We start from the raw sequence: 20,845 nt of genomic DNA on the forward strand, positions 1-20,845 counted from the left end.
ATGAAGGGGCTGTCAGGTTGGTTTCTGACGAGGCTCTTCCCTGTGGCTTACAGCTTGGTCCTTCCTCAGGCTTTGCACGGCCTCTCCTGTGTGTGCAGGGTGGGAGGTGGCGGATAGGTAGATATCTCTGCTCTCTCTTCCTCTTCGTTTGCCAGTTTATTATAAAAGATAAGATGTAGAAGCGGAGATGCACAGGGCGAGGTTTGCGGGAGGGAACACAGAGCTTCCGTGCTCTCCCTGGGTGCGCCACCCTCCAGGAACCTCCGCTGTTCAGCGATCTGGAAGCTCCCTAATAGCTGCTGTTGATTGAACATTTACTGCATGCCAGGAATTGTGTTATGTGCTTTAATTAAATTTAAATTTGTTTAAAGTCTCCCTGGAGGAAGGAGGGGGTGTCTCCACTTGGGGAGGGCTGGCAGAGAAGCAGGGGTTGGAGACCGAGGAGTTTGAGTTCTAAATATTGAACGTTGAGCAAGTATTTGCCAGCTGACAGTGATCTAGGGAAGAGCGGTTTGCCCCTGACCGAGGGAACAGCACGGGCAAAGGTTTCCAAGTGTGGAACTGTGCTGCATACAGTGGATGTCGTCTGGGGTCCTTTCCACCTTAACTTCTGTGTGACCTTCCTGGACACCTAAAGTGTTTGGTTTAATGCGGAGCTCAGACTTCCCCACATCTCTCACTGGTGAGACCGTGGTCCTTCGCTTCTAATCTCAGCTACTCGGGAGGCTGAGACGGGACAATCACTTGAACCCAGGAGGCGGAGCTTGTGGTTGTGTGACTTTGAGTGGATTGACATCTCTGTGCCTCAGCTTCCCCATCTCTGAGCCTGGGATAATAACAGGCTGCTGCTGTGTCATCATTGTGCCAGCATCTTTGTAGGCAGTGTCTGCCAGGGCAAAGGTTGGGAGGTGTGAGAGCATTTGGACCCGACGACTCTGTTATTAAAACTGGAAAAAGGAGGGGAGAAATACTTGGATTGTGCTGACAGCAGTGGTCATCCTTGTGAGTGTAATCTACTTGAAATAAGCAGGAGCTTGTGATGTCGCTCCCCCCGCCCCGACCCGCCCGAGAACATATCCTGGATGCTAGAGAGTCCCTCTGGATTTTAGTTAGTTGACAGGGAGTCCAAATGGGAAGGAAACAATCAAAATGAAAGACCGCGCAAGGACTGCTGAAAGTAACTCATCAAAGGTTGTGACTGGAAAAACAAGCTGTGGGCCGAGTGTGCTGGCTCATGCCTGCCATGCAGTGAGTCAGGAGGCCAAGATAGGAGGATTGCTTGAGGCCAGGAGTTCCAAAGCAGCCTCGGCAACATAGTGAGACCCCATCTCTAAAACAATAAATAAATAGATAATTAAAAATTAGCCAGCTGGGCACAGTGGCTCACGCCTATAATCCCAGCACTTTGGGAGGCCGAGGTGGGTGGATCATCTGAGGTCAGGAGTTCAAGAGCAGCCTGACCAACATGGAGAAACCCTGTCTCTACTAAAAATACAAAATTAGCTGGGTGTGGTGGTACATGCCTGTAATCTCAGCTACTCGGGAGGCTGAGACAGGACAATCACTTGAACCCAGGAGGCGGAGGCTGTGGTTGTGTGACTTTGAGTGGATTGACATCTCTGTGCCTCAGCTTCCCCATCTCTGAGCCTGGGATAATAACAGAGCCTACTTGTTAGAAAAGCAGTGAAATGAGATGAGTTCCTGTGAACGAGGCAGAATGCACAGCGCCTGATACCTAGTAGGTGCTTTCTGAGTGTTGGCTGTTGTTGCTGTGACTATGTTAGATGCTGAGTGTCTATGTGGCAATGCTGTGCTAAGCACCGCACAGATACTATCCCATCATCCCTCTTCATGGTCCCGTGTTCCACACGAAGTTCCATTTCCTGGCACGTTCCCCCTAAGTAACCTCACCATATCGTGAAGTGCCAAGAAGATGCCCATTTAAGAGATTCTGAACCTGAGGCTCAGAGAGGGCAGCTGACTGGCCCAAGGACACACAGTGAAGAAACAGTGATGGCTGGATCGAATCCGACCTGAGGACTCGTCCCTTGCAGCTTGGGAGGAGAAACGCTGTCTAGCGGCGCAGGCTCCCGAGGTGGAAGAAGGACGCCTGGCTTCGGTTTCAGCAGTGCTACCTGGAGCTCTGGGGCTCTTTGGGTCCCCGGGACCAAGGCCACTGAGGGCCCCTAGCTGGATGCCAACACGCCCACTGAAGAGACGACAGGGACACCTGTGGTTGCAAAAGCCTCCCTGGTGGGGCCGGGCCAGCATCTTGGCGCGCGCACCCCTCAGTGGAACACCGCGCGATTGCAGGCGCTAGGGGCTCCCCCTCCCTGTTGGAAGGAGACGCAGGAGAGCATCAGCCTTTTCCACGTGCTAACTAACCCATTATCCCAAACGCACTGCCGCCATCTCACAGATAGGAAAACCGAGGCCCAGGAAGGTAACGTCACATGTCCAGTGTGCGCTGCTGCCGGGCATTTTTTTTTTTTTTTTTTTTTTTTTGATACAGGGTCTCATTCGTTCACTTAGGCAGAAGAAGGGCGGTGGCATAATCACGGCTCACAGCAGCCTCGACCTGGGCTCAAGCGATCTCCTGCTTCGGCCTCTCAACTACCTAGGCTCACAGGCAGGCGCCAGCACGCTGGCTAATTTTTGTATTTTTTGTAGACACGGGGCTTCGCCATGCTGCCCAGGCTGGTTTGAATTTCTGGGCTTGAGCTATGTGCCTGCCTGGGTCTCCCAAAGTGATGGTATTACAGGCATGAGCCACTGCAACCAGCCTCGTCCCTCTTTTGAATGGAATCCGTCCTAGCACCCTGGATTGTGGCAGACATGAGTTACGGAGAAAGCAAGTTTAAGACTTCAGGGTGTGGTGAAGGATCCAGATTCCAGATCCAGCCCACCGGTTGGAGCTTAGATTTCTTCTGGAAATGGAAAGAACTTTCATGTCTGTGTGACTGAGCCTAGCCCGCGGGGTCTGTCACACATGCCGAAGTGCAGCGGGTGGCACAGTCACGGTTCATAGCAGCCTCTACCTGAGCTTAAGTGATCTCCTGCCTCGACCTCCCAAGAACCTCGGACCCCAGGTATGTGCCCCAGACATGGCCAGAACAGTGCGGCTGCTGTAATTGGAGGGAAGACATGTGGTCAGTTCTGAAGATCTGTCTGGGTGAGCGCTCTGATGAAGGGGCACAGAGAGACGTGGAATTGGTGTACGGTGATACTGTGGGGTGACAAGTCTTTGTTGGATGAGCATGGAGGGGGTCAGCATGTTGCAGGCCAGAGGAGGAGGAGATTGTGAGGAGCTGGGCCCACAGGAGGAGGTGGGTTTTGAGGGATGGATTGCTGCAGGCAGAAAGAAAGGAAGCGTTGCTGGGTGTTGGCCTTTGCCTGTACTCCCAGCTACTCAGAGGCAGAGGGGGAGGCGGGAAGAATGCTTGAACCTGGAGTTTGAGATCAGCCCAGGCAATAGAGTGAAACCTCATCTCTAACAGAAGTTTTCAGGCCGGGCACGGCAGCTCACACCTATAATTCCAGCACTTTGGAAGGCCGAGGCAGGCAGATCGTGAGGTCAGGAGTTCGAGACCAGCCTGGCCAATATGGTGAAACCCCATCTCTATTAAAAAATACAAAAATTAGCCAGGCGTGGTGGCATGGGCCTGTGGTCCCCGCTACTCCGGAGGCTGAGACAGAAGAATTGCTGGAACCTGGGAGGCAGAGGTTGCAGTGAGCTGAGATCAGGCCACTGCACTCCAGCCTGGGTGCCCACTCATCCACTCATCACTGAGAAGAGAGGAGGGTTCCAGAGGGAAAATGGAGAATTTGGTTGGGGGACAGAATTCTGAGGGCAAAGTCGCCTCGTAACTGCCTCAGAAATCCCTGGATCTGGGGCTTCCTAAATGCCAGGCCTCCCGCAAGGCACCGGGGCACTTCAGGGTTTCTAAAACTGGATTTGCAGATCCCTTCCCCGGGGGATTCTGTATGGGGAGCTGTGCCCCAAAGCCAGGTCACACGGGGACGGGGATTTCGTGACAAACGGTGGGGAGGAGGCGCTGCCCCTGCATCCCAGCCCTTCCTCGCCCCGAATGGTTGCTTGGATCATCCAGAACTGATGATACTGATTTTATTTATTTATTTATTTATTTTTGAGACAGAATCTTGCTCTGTCTCCCAGCCTGGCGTGGAGTGGCACGATCTCGGCTCACTGCAACCTCTGCCTCCCAGGTTCAAGCGATCCTCCTGCCTCCGCCTCCTGAGTAGCTGGGACAACAGGCGCGCGCCACCACGCCTGGCTCATTTTTTGTATTTTGAGTAGAGATGGGGTTTCACTGTGTTAGCGCCAGGAATGTCTTCATCTCCTGACCTTGTGATCTGCTCGCCTCAGCCTCCCGAAGTGCCGGGATTACAGGCATGAGCCACGGCGCCTGGTCCCTGGAGGTCTTATGAGTCACATTCATTATCTTACTGGATCCTTGCCGTGACTCTGGGAGACCCACGGGAAACTGAGGCTTGGCAAAGCGAACTGACTTGGCCCTGGCTCCGACACTGGGCAGGTGGCACAGATTTTCTATTTTACCCACCCGTTTCCTTGTGCAGTGTTCAGAAATGACCACAAGAGGGCAGGATGGAGGCGGTCTGTTTTCAACATTCTGTTTTTAATGTGCTTTTCAGCTGTTTTACATTGGGGCCTCCATTCCAAACGTGAAACATCCAGGTTTTCCATAACCACTTAGATGTTCATCTTTTTTATGCAGCCCACTAGTTTTGGTAGATGTGTCACTCTGCCTTGCCCCTCATCGGGCCCCCGTGTCGGTTTCTATTTTGTGAACCTGACGTCAGAGCTGCCCAGCTGAGCTTAGGGTGTTTCTCTGCAGCTTTCACGGCCCTGGCTGCCCCATTTATTTCCCTGGATGATGTTTTCTCTTCTGGAGAAAGTATTTTTTGGAAAAATATTTTGTTTTTGTTTTATTTTTAAAAAGAGTGTGGGGTGATAGCCTAACCCATAGTGAGAATCTTATGGATACAGAAACAGCATTTCTGCCTTAAGCAGATGTATTTCCAGAGATGCTGAATCTTTCAGTTGAACTGGACGTCTCTTGAGAATAGGGACAATTTGTCGTATTTCAAGCCTGGGCTCTGTGCCACCTCCTCCAAGAAGCCCTTCTGGGCTGTACCCTATCCTGTGAACTGTACCATTCCAGGCCCTCTAGCCTCCAGTGCTGTAATTTATTTCCAAGTGCTTCTTTTACAGACCGTGAGCCCTGCTGAGGGCAGGAATCCTACCTCACTCATGTCCCTAATGCTCCACACTTAAGCCTCAAGGCCTTTACTGATTGGGCACTTGCAGTCAGTCTGCTGGGTGCTTTTCTGACATCATCTGACCTCTCCCTCACTGCCGCCCTGTGAGGGATGAAATTATCATGACTGTTGTTGTTATTCTCAGCCTTACTTTACGTCTGAAGAAACTGAGGCACAGAGAAGAGAAGCAGGTGGTCCTGGATGACACTGTTTGGCAGGGCGGGAGCTGGGATTTGAACCCCTAGCCTACCTGAGTGCAGATCCCTGTTCCCAGCAGCTTCGCTCCCGGCTCCTGGTAGGGCTCAGTGGTGTTCACTGACTGACTGGGGAGTGAGCGCTCCAGCTGGGGTCTAGGTGCTGCTGGCTGTGCCCATGTCCAGGCGAGCCCTTCTGTCTTGTTTCTTCCTCTTTTTCCCTCCCCTGGCATGGTTGGCTCCTCCTCCTCCTCCTCTTCCTCCTCTCTTTCCTCTTCCTCTTCTCTTCCTCCTGTACTTTTTTCTCTTCCTTTTCTTCTTCCTCTTTTTCTTCCATTTTTATCTCTTCCTCCCTTTTCTCCTCCTTCTGCACTTTAAAAAATTTTTTTTTCTAAAATTAAGACAGGGTCTGGCCACGTTGCCCAGGCTGGTCTTGAACTCCTGCGCTCAGGTGATCCTCTCACCTCAGCCTCCCACAGTGCTGGGATTACAGGCCTGAGCCACTGCACCGGACCCCTCTCTTCCTCTTCCTCCTCTTCCTCTTCCACCTTGACCCGTTCCTCTCTTTGCTCCTCCTTCTCCTCTTTCTTGCTTTCTTCTTCCTCCTCCAGTAGCTTATTGAGATATAATTTACAGACGACAAAAAATTCACTCATTCGAAGTGTCCAATTCCGTAATCTTTAGTAAATGAACAGAGTTGTCCAGCGATCACTCTCTTGCCCAGAACACTGTCCTCACCCCAGAAGGCAGCACTGTACCGATTAGCAGGCACTCCCCCCGACCACCCCATCCTGTGCGAGCCCGTGGTCAGCACCTGTCTGCCGTCTGTCCCTGCGGTCTTGCCTGCTTTGCTCATTTCCTGTCAGTGCGTTCCTGCCGCGTGGTTTTGTTGTGTCTGGCGGTTCTTTAAGCATCGGAGTCGGTTGCATCAGGACTTTTAAGCTTTTGGGCTGGGCTGGCTCCTTCTTGCTGAGTCCTGTCTTCACTGACCTCACCCACCCCCAGTGCCCCTCTGAGTGGTGGAGACATCCGACTGGTCAGGCTGGGAATTGAGAGGATGAAAAATGTGCTTGCTGTTTTTCCTCGCTCCCTAGTTACGTGTTTGAAGTGATTTCAAACGTGCTGTAGCTGATAACACTCTTCAGGGCTCTGTCCTGGGACTGGCTCAGAGCTGCCTTGTTTGGGGCAGATAACCCCCCTTTCTGATGGGCTCACCCCAGTTTGGGCTCCCTCTTATTGCTCTGCTAGCCAGGGTGGCTGAACTGGATGTGCCGTTGTTACCAGAAAAGAGGGTCTTGAAACAGACCCCAAGAGACGGTTCTTGGATTTTGTACAGGAAGGAATTCAGAGTGAGCTCCGGAGTGCGGTGAAAAGGGATAGTTTATTGAAAGCTACTCTGTTACAGAGTGGAGCATCCTCAGAAAGTGAGAGGAAGACCCCCCGCCTGGGGTTTGCTTTTTAAGTTTTTCTTTTTTTGTTTTGAGATGGAGTCTCTGTTGCCAGGCTGGAGTGCAGTGACGTGATCTCGGCTCACTGCAACCTCCGCCTCCTAGGTTCAAGCGACTCTCCTGCCTCAGCCTCCCGAGTAGCTGGGACCACAGGCACGCGCCACCATGCCCGGCTAATACTTTGTATTTTAGTAGAGAAGGGGGTTTCATCATGTTGGCCAGGATGGTCTCTATCTCTTGACCTTGTGATCTGCCTGCCTCGGCCTCCCAAAGTGCTGGGATTACAGGCATGAGTCACTGTGCTGGGCCATTTTTAAGTTTTTCTTATAGAGGGGTGTTGTCTATGTAAAAGTTAAGCTAAGCTGTGTCCGTGTGCAGGTGAGCGCACGGCATGACAACATGTTACTTTATTGATTTAAAGAAAACATGGCACATATATACCATGGAATACTACTTCAGCCACAAAAAAAGAAAGGAAATAACGTCTTAATGTCTTTTGCAGCAACTTAGACGGAGCTGGAGACCATTTTTCTAAGCGAAGTAACTCAGGAGTGGAAAACCAAATATTACATGTTGTCACTTAGAAGTGGGAGCTAAACTCTGAGCATGAAAAGGCATAAGAATGATATCGTGAAATTTAGGGATTGGGGGCACGGTTGGGAGGGGGTGAGGGATAAAAGACTACAGACAGTGCACACTGCTTGGGTGATGGGTGCCCTAAAATCTCAGAAATCATCCCTGTAGAATTCACCCGTGTAACCAAAAACTACCGATCCTCCCAAAAACTATTGAAATAAAAAACCATCTTGAAAAGCAAAACGAAACCATCCTTGATAGTTTTAGCACGTGAGTATTCCAAAGCATAACTACAATTATCTTGAAAGTAGGGACTGTTATGGGTATTGGGACGTCTGGACTCTGTGCTGATGTAGAAGTGTGTCCTTGTAGCTATCTCGGGTGTTTCCTCAACTATAAACATCCCATGATTATCTTGTGACCAGCAAGAAATGTGGCTTTTTAGTTTCAGTTTTTTTTTTTTTTTGATACTGAGTTTCGCTCTTGTTGCCCAGGCTGCTTTTCAATGATGTGACCTCAGCTCACCACAACCTCTGTCTCCCGGGTACAAGCGATCCTCCCGAGTGGCTGGGATTACAGGCATGCGCCACCACACTCGGCTGATTTTGTATTTTTAGTAGAGATGGGGTTTCTCCGTTTTGGTCAGGTTGGTCTCAAACTCCTGACCTCAGGTGATCTGCCCTCCCAAAGTGCTGAGATTATAGGTGTGAGCCACTGTACCCAGCCTGGGTTTTCAGTCTTAAGATGGAGTTGAACTAAACATGGCGTTACTCTGGCTCCCATTTCCCTAACATCCCCAGGCACTCATAGCTAAGATTATTATTATTATTTTTTTTTTTGAGACGGAGTCTCACCCTGTCACCCATGCTGGAGTGCAGTGGTGCCATGTCAGCTCACCGTACCCTACGCCTCCTGGGTTCAAGCGATTCTCCAGCCTCAGCCTCCCGAGTAACTGGGATTACAGGCATATGCCACCACACCTGGCTCATTTTTGTATTTTTGTTATCGTAGAGATGGGGTTTTGCTATGATGGCCAGGCTGGTCTCAAACTTCTGACCTCAAGACCACCTTGGCCTCCCAAAGTGCTGAGCTCACAGGCGTGAGTCACTGCGCCTAGCATTAAGATGTGTTCAGCCTTTACTGTGTCCTGGGCTCTGAATGCTTTGTACCTTCTACCTCATTCATGCCTCCCAGCAACCCTGCGGGGCAGACACTGTCATCATACTCATTTTACATGAAGGAGTGGGGGCCCGGAGAATTTAAATAACCAGCCAGCCAGTGTGGAAGCAAGGCAGTCTAACTCCATCCACACCTTTCCCCTGGCCCAGGGATGCCTCTGTAACACACCGCATTCTCTCCCTAGGCCTCAGTTTCCCCCTTTGGGAACCTGTTCTTTTCTGTCTGTGTCCTGACCTTTCAAAGAATCATAAAGCCTTTGAAGCTGGGCACATGTCTGGCTTCCCTGGGTCCGCTTTGGTGGCTGATCATGCCTAGATCTAAAGATGATTTCATTGTGAGCAAGACTGTTGCTGGGGCAACTGGGAGTTTGGTGCCTTTTGGAGAATGGTTACAGAGCACCTGGTAAGCCCTGAGCTAGTGCCTGGCCCCGAGACCGCAGAGATTACCTGGGACCCAGGCTTTGCCTGTGGGGAGCTCCCTGCCCTGTGAGGAAGACAGGCTGTCCTCACCCAGCGCATCCTACTGTTCCTGAAGAGAAGGCACAGTGACTCATTTTTTGCTGTTTGCATTAGGCTTAAAAGACGGTTGAACCGGCCGGGCGCGGTGGCTCACGCCTGTAATCCCAGCACTTTGGGAGGCCAAGTAGGGCGGATCACAAGGTCAGGAGATTGAGACCATCCTGGCTAACACGGTGAAACCTCGTCTCTACTAAAAGTACAAAAGATTGGCCGGGCGTGGTGGCGGGTGCCTGTCGTCCCAGCTGCTCCAGAGGTTGAGGCAGGAGCATTGCTTGAGTCTGGGAGGGGGAGGTTGCAGTGAGCGGAGATTGCACCACTGCCCTCCAGCCTGGGCGACAGAGCGAGATTCCATCTCAAAAAAAAAAAAAACACAAACAAAAAAGATAATTGAACTTCCACAGAAGGAAAAGGCATTCCTGGCAAAGGGCCCTGCCTGGGCAAAGGCTGAGCATCTGTGTGCGGCTGGGCACTGGTTTGGCGAGGGCAGCAGGAGGCAGCTGTCTGGTAAAGGGCACTGAAGGAGGATGCAGGAATGGTGGCCGATGATAAATGAGACGCTGGTGGGGCTGAGCACCTGAAAATAAAAGGGTGTCAGCTCCCAGTGCAGGGCCCGGCACACAGTAGGCCCACAGGGAGAGCATGAGGAGTGTGTGGCCACCTGGGCTCCTGGAGGGTAGTATTTCGGATGTCCGGGCTGAGGGATGCGGAAGGAATGTCACTGAACCATTCCCCAGGTGGCACGTGCCATTCCTGCCCCTGTCCCCACACAGGAATGCAGGCCAGCAGGCCGGAAGATGACGTTGCTACCTGCGGGTCTTCTGATGCTTCAATGTTGGTTAATAACTAATTCAAATAAAACAACGTAGTGTACCGCCTTCCTCTTCCCCCTGCCAAAAAAAACACAACACTCAAACTTATACCTAAGGGGGGGTACCATGTACCATTTTCAACCTTTTTTTTTTTTTTTTTTTTTTTTTTTTTAGAATTATTATTTTTCATAGAGACGGCATCTCACTATGTTGCCCAGGCTGGTCGTGAACTCCTGGGCTCAAGTGATCCTCCCACTTTAGCCTCCCAAAGTGCTGGGGTTCCAGGCGCCCCGCCTAGCCCTCTGTTTTCCTTGTGAACGCTGATGTTAACAACCTTCTCATCTTTAAAAAAAAAAAAAAAAAATAGATGGTGCTGGGTGTTGCGACCCAGCACTTTGGGAGGCCAAGGTGGGCAGAGCACTTGAGGCCAAGAGTTTGAGATACTGTGGCCAACATGGTGACACCCTGTCTCTCCTAAAAATACAAAAATTAGCTGGGTGCGGTGGCGCATGCGTGTAGTCTCAGCTTCTTGGGAGGCTGAGGCGTGAGACTCACTTGAACCCAAGAGGCGGAGGTTGCAGTGAGTTGAGACTATGCCGCTGCACTCCAGCCTGGGCAACAGAACAGGATTCTTTCTCAAAAAAAAAAAAAAAAAAAAAAAAAGATGAGAAGTTTTTTGCTAAAAGCTCAGCCTTCCCTGTGAATTCGCAGGGTTCTTTGTACGTTAAATCTACTTTAGAATGAAGGAATGAATAGTGTCAGAAAGAGTTGCCCAAGGACCAGTGGTAGCCAGGGGTGGCACCAGGAGGTGGGGAGCCAGGCCGGCCAGGCTTGGGCTTTCAGTGAGCTGAGCAGTGAGGAGGTGCTGGAGGAGGAGCAACAGAATGAGGAGTTAGGCCAGCCGAGGAGCCCTGGGACCCTGTGGCTTGGGCCCACCCAGAGCCTGGGCTGGGGGCTGCTGGGGACCAGGATGCTCGGATCCTAAGCTGGAGTCCCCAGCATGGACGAGAGCTGCCCAGGTGAAGAGGAAGGGGACGTGCGTTCATCTCCACGGGCCTCCATAGTGAGCTGACCCACACCCAGTGGCTTAAAACACTGGAAAGCGATTCTCCCGCCGTTCTGGAGGCTGGAAGTCCGGAATGAAGGTCACTCCGGTCTCTGCCTCTGTCTTCGCATGGCCTTCTCTGTGTTCTCTTCTGTATCGCATGAGGACACTTGTCATTGGATTTAGGGTCCATCTGCATGTCTTAGTCCATTCGAGCTGCTGTAACGAAATAACTGGAGACTGGGTACTTGAAAAAAACAGAAACGTGCGGCTCAGTCTTGGAGACTTCCCAGTCGGGGATCGAGCTGCAGCAGGTTTGGCTTCTGGCAGGGACCTGCTTGCTTGTAGATGGTGTTGTCTGGGTTTCCTCATGTGGAAGTGAGGGAGGGGATGGAAGGGGAGAGCTCACCCCTTCAAGCCCTTTGATTTTTTTTTTTTTTGAGACGGAGTTTCGCTCTTGTTGCCCAGGCTGGAGTGCAATGGCGCGATCTCGGCTCACCGCAACCTCCGCCTCCTGGGTTCAGGCAATTCTCCTGCCTCAGCCTCCTGAGCAGCTGGGATTACAGGCACGTGCCACCATGCCCAGCTAATGTTTTGTATTTTTAGTAGAGACGGGGTTTCACCTTGTTGACCAGGATGGTGTCTATCTCTTGACCTCATGATCCACCCGCCTCGGCCTCCCAAAGTGCTGGGATTACAGGCTTGAGCCACCGCGCCCGGCCTGATTTTTGTTTTTAAATTATTTTTATGATTGTTTTTAGAGACAGGGTCTGGCTCTGTCATCCTGGCTGGAGTGTGGTATTGCAGTCATAGTTCACAGCAGCCTCGAACTCCTGGGCTTGAGCAATCCTCTGACCTCAGCCTCCCGAGCAACTGAGACTGCAGGCACACACCACCACACCAGGCTAAGTTTTCTACTTTTTATAGGCATGGGGTCTTGTGATGTTGCTCAAGATGGTCTTGAACTTCTGGCCTCAAGAAATCCTCCCACCTAGCCTCCCAAAATGCTGGGATTACAGGCGTGAGCCACCATGCCTGACCTCAAGCCCCTTTATATGGCCATCAATTTCATTGTGGAGGTGTCTTGACTAATCACCTCGAAAGGAGTTCCTCTTCTTAACACCCTCATCTTGGGAATTCACTTCCCGCTGATGAAGTTTGGAGAGACACGCACATTCAAACCATAGCCCCGGGGAATCCAGGATGATCTCATCTTATGACCCTTAAACTCATTCCATCTGCAAAGACCATTTCCAAATATGGCCACATTTGCAGGTTCCAGGTGGAGGTATGTTTTTAGGGGTCTCCATTCAGCCCACTTTGGGGAGGAAGCCTGCTTTCGACAGCATGGGCAAAGCCTTTGTGGGTGCCTTTCTCACAGGGTGGGGTCCAGTGGTGGGAGGCTCACGGGGCCCTGGGGTGGGAGGGGGCAGGTTGGATTTCTCCCAAGAGCAATGGGGAAACTAGGGAAGGCATTCAAGATGTGTGTATGTGGCCTGCCTTGGTCACATCCGGGCTTGCAGGTGGCCCCTGCCGTGGAGAATGCCCCTGGGGGCAGGAAGACAGACACTGTTCCACGTCATCAACCCGGCTGCCTGGGCCCACGGGGCAGGGTGGTGGCCAGGGCGGTCAGAGCAGGATAACAAGGCCTGAGCACTGGGGGCCGCTTCTCCTGGGGCATGGCCTGGTGCCTTTACCATCGCTGGCTGGGAGGCTGGGACTTGGGGGTTTCCATCTTTGGCACCTGCCCAGCACCCCACCCGCTACCTCCACCCCCTACCTGGTCTTCGATTGGCTCTGTCTCCACCTTGGACTCACCGGCTCTTAGACTTTTGAATGTCTCTTTTTATTCTTAGCTCCCTGCCCTGTCACCAGTGTCCCTGCCACCTCCAGCTTTCTCTCCAGCTGTTCCTGGGGCTCTGCGTCCCTGCCCGCCTCCTGGGCTGGCTGTCTGGCCTGCTTTTTCTGACTTCCTGCGGGGTTCATCCTTCGCCCTGCCTGCGTCGCTCCCCTGTTGGAGCCCCGGCCCCACCCGACTCCCTCTCCTCTCCCTCCACGTCTCTTGTCTTTCTCTTTCCTCCTTTCTCCCTCTGTGTTCCCTGTCATGCCCTTCCCTCCCTGTCTCATGCTTTTCCTGCCTGTAACTTCTTTCTCTCTCCTCCTGCCTTCCTCTCTCTGCCCTGCGCCTGGCCTGCCGTCGTCTCTTCATCCACCTGTCTCTGGCATCCCATCTGCCCCTTCCAGCCCCTTTCTCTCCAGGCCCTTCTCCATCCTGGGCGGGTGGGAGACCAGCAGTCAGCTCTTAGCAGCCTACATGCTGACGGTGGCCCTTGTCAGCCAAGGGGTGTCAGGAGGGCTCTGGCGGGCCCCTGTGTGTTTACAGTAGCAGTCATTGAGTAGGGCAGCCACACGAGCCGCATGTCCCACTGTTCCGTTAGGCCCTCATTGAGCACGGCCTAACCCCAGACTTGACAGTCATCAGCCAGTCAGCCAGGACCCGCAGCACCAGGGGTACGGCCAGGCAGCGGGCACTGTCCCTCCGGCGGTATTGCTGGTGCAGAGGGCCCAGCCCCTTCACTGCGCTTCTGTCAGTCAGCAGGACCCAGAGCTCTGGCTGGACTGTCAGCTGGGGCTGTCCTCTGACTGGTGCTGTCAGCTGGTGAGCAGGGCTGGCTCTTCAGCTATACTGTCTGCCAGTCGGAGCGGGGCCGGCCTTCCAGCTGTCCTGTCAGTGAGCAGGGCCGGCTTCCGACTGTACTGCCGGGGAGCAGGGTGACCTGACTTTACTGTTGGGGAGCAGGGTGACCTTCTGACTGCTGTCAGGGAGTGGGGTGGCCTTCCGACTGCACTACCAGTCCCTGGTTCTTCCGTGGCTGGGGCCAACCCCTGACTATCAGGTGGCGAGCAGCTGAGACCCACTGCCTGCTGGGACTGGGGCTCTGAGAATCGGTGAAACCACAGGCCTGCCTCTGAAGAGCTTTGAAGCTACCCGGTGGTTTTCTCAGCTGCTGCACCCAGCACCCTCTCCTTGTTTAAGTGAGTTTCCTGTGAGTTGCTCTGCCTGGTGTCGGGTGGTGGGCCTGAAGGACGCAGCACAGATAGGCCCAGGCTGTTGCTGGGGCAGTCCGTGTGCAGAGCTCCAGGCTGGGGCGGGAGCCCGGTGCAGAGCTGGGGCCTCTGCGCAGTGCCTCCGTGAAGTCCCCCTCCACTTGAGTCTTCCCCTCTCAGCAGTGGGAAGGACTTCGCCTCGGAAGCACAGCTCTCCCGCATCCGGCGCTCACTCCCCCAAGTCTCTGGGTTATAGCATTGGCTGATGGGACCCGGTGTTGAGTCGGGGATCCAGGTGTGTCGGGCTTGGGTTTGCATCCCCGTCTCACTGTTTAGCAGCCACTCACCTCGGCAAGCTCTGTTTGTCCCTGTGAGCCTTGGTTTCCTCATCTGGATGGTGGAGATGATGACAGTGCCCTCATGATGTGACCATGAATATGAAACTGCATGCCTTGGCAGGATTCTACCTCGCTGAATCCTCAAAGCCCTGAACGCAGGGCTGCAATCCATCCCATTTTACAGAAGGGTTAACTGAGGCTTGCTAAAGGAAGATCAGGTGACTTGCTAAAATCATGCTCTTTTGAAGGAAACATCTAGGAAAGTTTGCCTTGGGTTTGCCCTAGGTGTGCTTTATTTTGCATTTTAATCTCTGAGAATTGACGCTCCCCACACTCTCTGCCTGGTGCAGCTGGCAGCTGGTGCCGCGGGGAGCTGATCCCTCCCTTCCTCATGCTGGGCTGGGTGCCTACAAGAGGGGATGGGCCCAGGACTCATGGCAGGGAGGACCAGGTTCCAGCCTTGCTTTGGTTGCCAACTCACCCTGTGACCTTGGCCAAGTCCCTTGACTTCTCTGGGCCTCAGTTTCCCTCTCTGTAAAATGGGGATGGCCACACCCTCCTTCTAGGGGGGATCGGAAGCTTAGCTGAGTTTAAAAGGACCGTGACTGACATCAGAGGAGCCCTGTGAACCGATGGGATCCTGGGTTGATTTCCTTCCCTGTAATGAGTGGCAGGGGGCCTCCTTCTCCTCATGTGGTTTGCGGAGGAGGAACCACACGCACTTGGGCTCACACGCGCAGCACAGTCACATCCACACATGCACAAAACATACTTGTCTGCACGCACACTTGACCACATAAAAGCGCATACACTCACACTCCTTCACGCATTCTCTCTCTCTCTCTCTCTCTCTCTCTCTCTCTCTCTCTCGTTCGGTTCCCAGGTATCACCTTCTCTCTTCTTGCCTTCTTGCTGTGCAGTTGAAAAGTCTCCATGCCTAGGGCTCCTGGGAGGGTGAGGGTCTAGGCAGCTGGATTCAGAAGGAGCCGCCCCTGGACCCGCCCCACTGGACGAGAGGCCAGAGATGTCCGGGGCGGGGCTCATGGGACTGAGCGGTGGCTTCTCAGTCCCCTGGGCAGCCGTGGCCCTCAGTGGAGCCGTCTGGCTGGTCCCCTGGCTGTAAGCCGGCTTCTGAATGATTTATGCCGTCTTGAACTTGACTCCAGCGTCACAATAGGAGTGGGGAGAGCTGCCCCCGCTAGAGAAAAACTGGAAGCCTGCACCGTGCTTACTGCATAACTTCTGGGTGCCGGAAATGGAGTATTACTACTGCCCCAGGCTGCTGAAGCTCTTGCGATACCTCTGGGTGAGTGCAGGCTCCAGGATGGGGTCACCTCCTTTCCCTCTCCTCCCGCTTTGCCAACTTTGCTTTTTGGCTGTGTCTGGTTCGCAGTGTCTCCGTTTTCTTTAAGAAATGGTGGAGTTTACAAGGAAGAGAGAATGATGGGGAAAGAGGAAAAGGGCTGGGTTTGTAGGAAGAGCTGAGACTTCTGAACAGGAATACAGATCCTGGGTCTGGTCCTCAAGAGAACGGGAAAAATGAGAACCATGTCAGTGAGTTTTTCAGAAAGCAACATTTATTTGATCTAAAGGACAATTCTTGATTCTGAAATTACATCCCTCTTGCCTTTGTGTAAGAATGTCCCTCTTCTATGGGATGAAAATAATAGATTTTGATTTCCTTTTCCTGAGCCTAACACAGTGCTATAGAAAGAAGTTGGGACCCCTCCTCCCAACACACACATGCTGTGCTCTCTCATCTGTATAACAGAGAAAAAAACCCGGGACATTTTCTGATGAGATGTCAAAGTCAGGGAACCTGCCCAGAAGCGCTTTGTGGGGTATCAAACGCTTTTAGCTCTCACTTGGACTGTGCCACTGGTCTGCTCTCTATGGCTGGGCAAGTTACTTCTCTCCTCTGGGTTTCTGTTTCCTCCTCTGTGAAACTAAGGAGTAGGTGGAGGTGATTCTGGGTTGTGTGACATCCATCAGGGCTCTGGGCATAGAGGGGCTTATCGAACAGTTGTCTCGGGCTGGTCTCAGAGTTTTCCAGAATAATTGCCACTGGTTTCAGGACACCCAAAAGGGAAAGTCTTAGGAAATATTATCTTTCCCATTGCTGAATGTTTGCAAATACTTCAGATGCCTTCTTGCCCAGAGAATTTTCCAGTGCTCCTAAAAATACAGTTTTAGGAAACGTTGCTTTTCAGCCGCCAGTCCCAGAGCATCTCACCTCCCTCCTGAGCCCCGCCGGAGCAGCTGGGAAACAGGAGATCCTCCCAATCTCTGTCGTTCAGCCACTGGCATATGACCATTCTCATCTCATAAACATAAGGCAACATTGATTGATTGACTGATTGATGTTTTAATTACGAAAATAATGCATGTGCATGGTAAAAAAAAAACAAAAACATGGAAAATTCAGATGAGCACAAAGAAGAAAAGAAGTCTCCAATAATCATTTTTTTGGAATTCTGTGGTTTGCAAGATCTGGCTATCCTTGATGTGCCTGCCTGCGTGTTGGGCTCTGGGCTTGGTGCTGCAGATGCAGGAATGACTAAAATACAGTCCATGATCCCCAGAACTTAGAGCCTGGCATAGGTGTTGAACTCATCCACAAATGGCTATGATCTTATGTTCATTAAGCACACACCTTCCAGCAGTAATTTGGAGCTAGCCCCAGGTACTTGGAATACAGGAGTGAGACGGCATGGTCCCTGACCTCATGGAACTTAGTCTGGTGAGAACTTGGTCTTTGCTCAAGGAACTGAAACGAAGACTGGGATATGTTAGGAGGGGGGTGGTGCACAGTGCCTCAGGGGACACGGTCTCATGGGGGTACGGGGGCCAGGAGAGTCTCCCCAAGGCAGCTGAGCACTGGAGGGGAGTAGCTGGGATTACAAGCGTGCACCACCACGCCCGGCTAATTCTGTATTTTTAGTAGAGGGGCTTTCATCCTGTTGGTCAGGCTGGTCTCGAATGCCTGACCTCATGACCCACCCGCCTCGGCCTCCCAAAGTGCTGGGACTACAGGCGTGAGCCACCGCGCCTGGCCGGGTCTAGACATTTTAACAAGACATAAAGGCCGACCCTGAACCTAAGTGTGTCTGTGCTGTACGGTGCAGTCCGTGCTGTACGGTGGCTACTACTTCACTTTTGTATCATTCTGTCTTATTAGCAAGCTACATTTCTAGGTTAACAGTTCTACCAAATATGAATATGAAAGTTTATTTTTAATGAGACAATGTTGCAAACTGTGGTCAACCAAGATCTTTTCACCAAATACTTCAAGCATAAAAAATGAGAATCTTTACAAAAACATACAGAGACACCACAAATTGGTAGCTGCCCATAACATTAAACAAACTGGACTCTTAAGAGTGGCTTCTCAACAGCATATCATTTTAATTATAACCGTTGCCTGGTATAGGGAAAACTAGCAAGTGTTTTTTAAGCATCGTTGCAACATTGTATTCCTGATAATTTAAGTAAACCAAACTATGAGTAAATGATGCATGCCTAAAAATGACCATGGTTTATACCATCAGTGGCCACTGGACTTAGGACTAGTCCGAGCCCTTGATCTAGATTTTGACCTAGACCTAGACTCTGGTCTTGACTGAGATTTGGATCTAGGTGGTTCTTTTATCCTTGATCCATTTTCACGCCTTGAGCTAGACTTATAATGTGTTTTGGAGTCTGTTTTAGAGGTGCCTCTAGCTTTGGTGTGAGATGCAGACCTAGAACGTGATTTAGCCTTCGTTTCTTTCTTGCGCTGGGACTTGGATCGCGATCTTGAATTGGATTTAGATCTTGGAAAAGATCGATTTCGGTGTTTGGATCTATCAGTGTCGGAATGGCTTCTGCTATGCTGTGGTCTTCCAGTCGGACTATTTCTAGGACTATACCATCTTCTATAGTTGTGATCAAAAGACCGGCTTCTTGATCTCCTTCTTTCGTAACTTCGGCTTCTTGAACGTCTGTATCTGTCATAATCATCATAGCCTGAAGAACTGTACACATTCCTCCCTTCCTTGGCTTTCATCTGATTTGGTGTCTTCCGATCTCCCTGGGCAAACTGTATTTCAATCTGCCGTCCACAAATCCACTTTCTGTCTGAATTATGCAAAGCATCTTCAGCATCACGAACATCCTCAAATGGAACATACGCACATCCCCTTGGACGGCGAGTGTAGAAATCAAGTGGAACATACACATCAACTGTAGGACCATAACGACCAAATTCACGCCGTAAATCTTCAGACCTGGTGTCGTCGGCCACGTTCCTGATGAACAGAGACGTGTTTGGGGGGACGCAGGTCGCGGGACACGGTGGCGGCGTGTCTTGGTCAGGCGCACTAACGGGTTCAGCAAACCGTCCACGGCTCCGGCACCGAAGCCTCCGCCACAAGTTCTTTGTCCATTCATCTGCCACTGGACACCTGGGGGTTTCCACGTCTTGTGCTGTATTGAGCATGGGAGGGCAGACATCTTTATGGGATATTGATTTCATTTCCATATGCCCAGCAGAGGGATTGGTGGATCTATTTTCAGTTTTTTGAGGAACTATACTATTTTACGCAACAACTTATTTTAGAATACTTGAGAAAAGTTACAAAGATAGTAGCGGGAGTTCCTGCATACCCTTCGCCCGGTTCCCCTAATGTTAGCATGTTACTATAACCATGGTTCAGCCATCAAAAGAAAGAAGTTAACATTGGTGCATGACTGTAAACTCCAGACTAAATTCCGGTGGTTTGCACGGGGGCGACTTTCCCCTGCAAGGGACACTTGGCGATGTCTGGAGACAACGTTTGGTTGTCACAGCTGAGGACAGGGGTGCTACTGACATGTGGTGGATAGACACTGAGGATGCTGCTTCATAGCCTGTAATGCACGGGATGGGTCCTCCCTTCCCCTCCTCTCCCCTCCCCTCAACAGCACCAAGAATGATCCTGGCCAAAATGTCGGCCGTGACAAGGTTGAGAAACCCTGTCTTATTCCGCTTTCACCAGTTTTTTCAGAAATGTTCTTGTTTTGCTCCAGGGTCTAGTTCAGGGTCCCACATTGTGTCTTCCTGCTTTGCTTCCTCCCTCGCAGGGCCTCATCACTACCAGCCGAGTGAGGGAATCAGCGCTTTCCTTGCCTTTTCTTTTGAGATGGACTCTCACTCTGTCGCCCAGGCTGGAGTGCAGTGGTGCCGTCTCTGCTCACTGCAACCTCTGCCTCCCAGGTTCGAGCCCTCCTGCCTCAGCTTCCCAAGGAGCTGGGACTACAGGCACGCGCCACCATGCCTGGCTAAGTTTTTGAATTTTTAGTAGAGATGGGGTTTCACTGTGTTAGCCAGGATGGTCTCCATCTCCTGACCTCACGGTTTGCCCACCCGCCTTGGCCTCCCAAACTGCTGGGATTACCGGCATGAGCCACCACGCCTGTCCATCTGTGCTTATCTTTTTGTGTGTCCACTGACAGCATGAAAAAATCTGCCACGTTATTTAAAAATAGTTTGTGGGCCGGGCGTGGTGGCTCACGCCTGTAATCCCAGCACTTTGGGAGGCCGAGACGGATGGATCACGAGATCAAGAGATCGAGACCATCCTGGTCAATATGGTGAAACCCCGTCTCTACTAAAAATACAAAAATTAGCTGGGCATGGTGGCGCGTGTCTGTAATCCCAGCCACTCAGGACGCTGAGGCAGGAGAATTGCCTGAACCCAGGAGGCGGAGGTTGCGGTGAGCCGAGACTGCGCCATTGCACTCCAGCCTGGGTAACAAGAGTAAAACTCCGTCTCAAAAAAAACAAAAACAAAAACAAAACAAAACAAAACAAAAACCAGTTTGTAACCGTGATATTTAATAGCTGCTTCATATTCCTCCCTGTTGTCAGCCTTGGTTTATGGGGCACTGGTTTCATTTCCCTTGGGTATATACCCCGAAGAGGGATTGGTGGCTCTGTTAGCCAGTCCTTTGTGGTAGGACACTTAGGGTATTCCCAGGTATTCACTGTATGCACAATTGTTCTCAGCCTTAAATCTTTATTCACATTTCAGCTTATCTCCTATGTCAGCTTCTTAGAAGTGGGGCCGAGCATGGGCCGCAGCAGGCTTTCTGCAAAGCTGTCCCTTGTTGGTGGGATGTTTTTAGCTGCCTATTGGCGGCCCGAGTCCTTCTCATAGCTGCACTTCTCTTCTGGGGGGAGAAAGCACTATCTCTGTCAAGCCTGGTGCTGGCCCAGCAACAGTTGGGATATGGGGAGAGAGATCAAGTTTCTCTTTCAAACCATCGGTAAGAGTAGATGAGGGCTGCTTCTGGCGTGGCTGTTGGGAGTTACTTAATCTCCTCTTGCTGAGATAACCTCTCCAGATGGTCCCAAGGCCTGTGGCCTTGCT

At 51.7% G+C, this 20,845-nt stretch overlaps 2 protein-coding genes across 7 annotated transcripts in view; one reads left to right on the forward strand and one right to left on the reverse strand.

Moving 5' to 3' along the window:
• Positions 1–20,845, forward strand: part of KIAA1671 (KIAA1671 ortholog) — a 246,788-nt gene that overhangs the window by 109,716 nt on the left and 116,227 nt on the right. The window contains exon 1 of one of the 6 annotated variants that reach the window (XM_074390888.1): positions 15,584–15,762. The exons of the other annotated variants lie outside the window; for them this stretch is intronic. Within the exon in view, the coding sequence (XP_074246989.1) occupies positions 15,712–15,762 (51 nt within the window). The 5' untranslated portion in view covers positions 15,584–15,711. Of the gene's footprint in view, positions 1–15,583; positions 15,763–20,845 lie in introns of those variants that run through there. 6 annotated transcript variants of the gene reach the window in all.
• On the reverse strand, positions 18,001–18,933 carry LOC104652958 (uncharacterized). The gene has a single exon (XM_039462346.2). The coding sequence runs from the start codon at positions 18,931–18,933 to the stop codon at positions 18,001–18,003; it is 933 nt and encodes a 310-aa protein (XP_039318280.2).

This window comes from Saimiri boliviensis, chromosome 21 (assembly GCF_048565385.1).
Source record: "Saimiri boliviensis isolate mSaiBol1 chromosome 21, mSaiBol1.pri, whole genome shotgun sequence".
Taxonomy (NCBI): Eukaryota; Metazoa; Chordata; class Mammalia; order Primates; family Cebidae; genus Saimiri; species Saimiri boliviensis.

Bases quoted from the DNA above. Each gene is read 5' to 3' on its own strand.
- LOC104652958 (XM_039462346.2), bottom strand. From the start codon at position 18,933: ATGCTCAATACAGCACAAGACGTGGAAACCCCCAGGTGTCCAGTGGCA.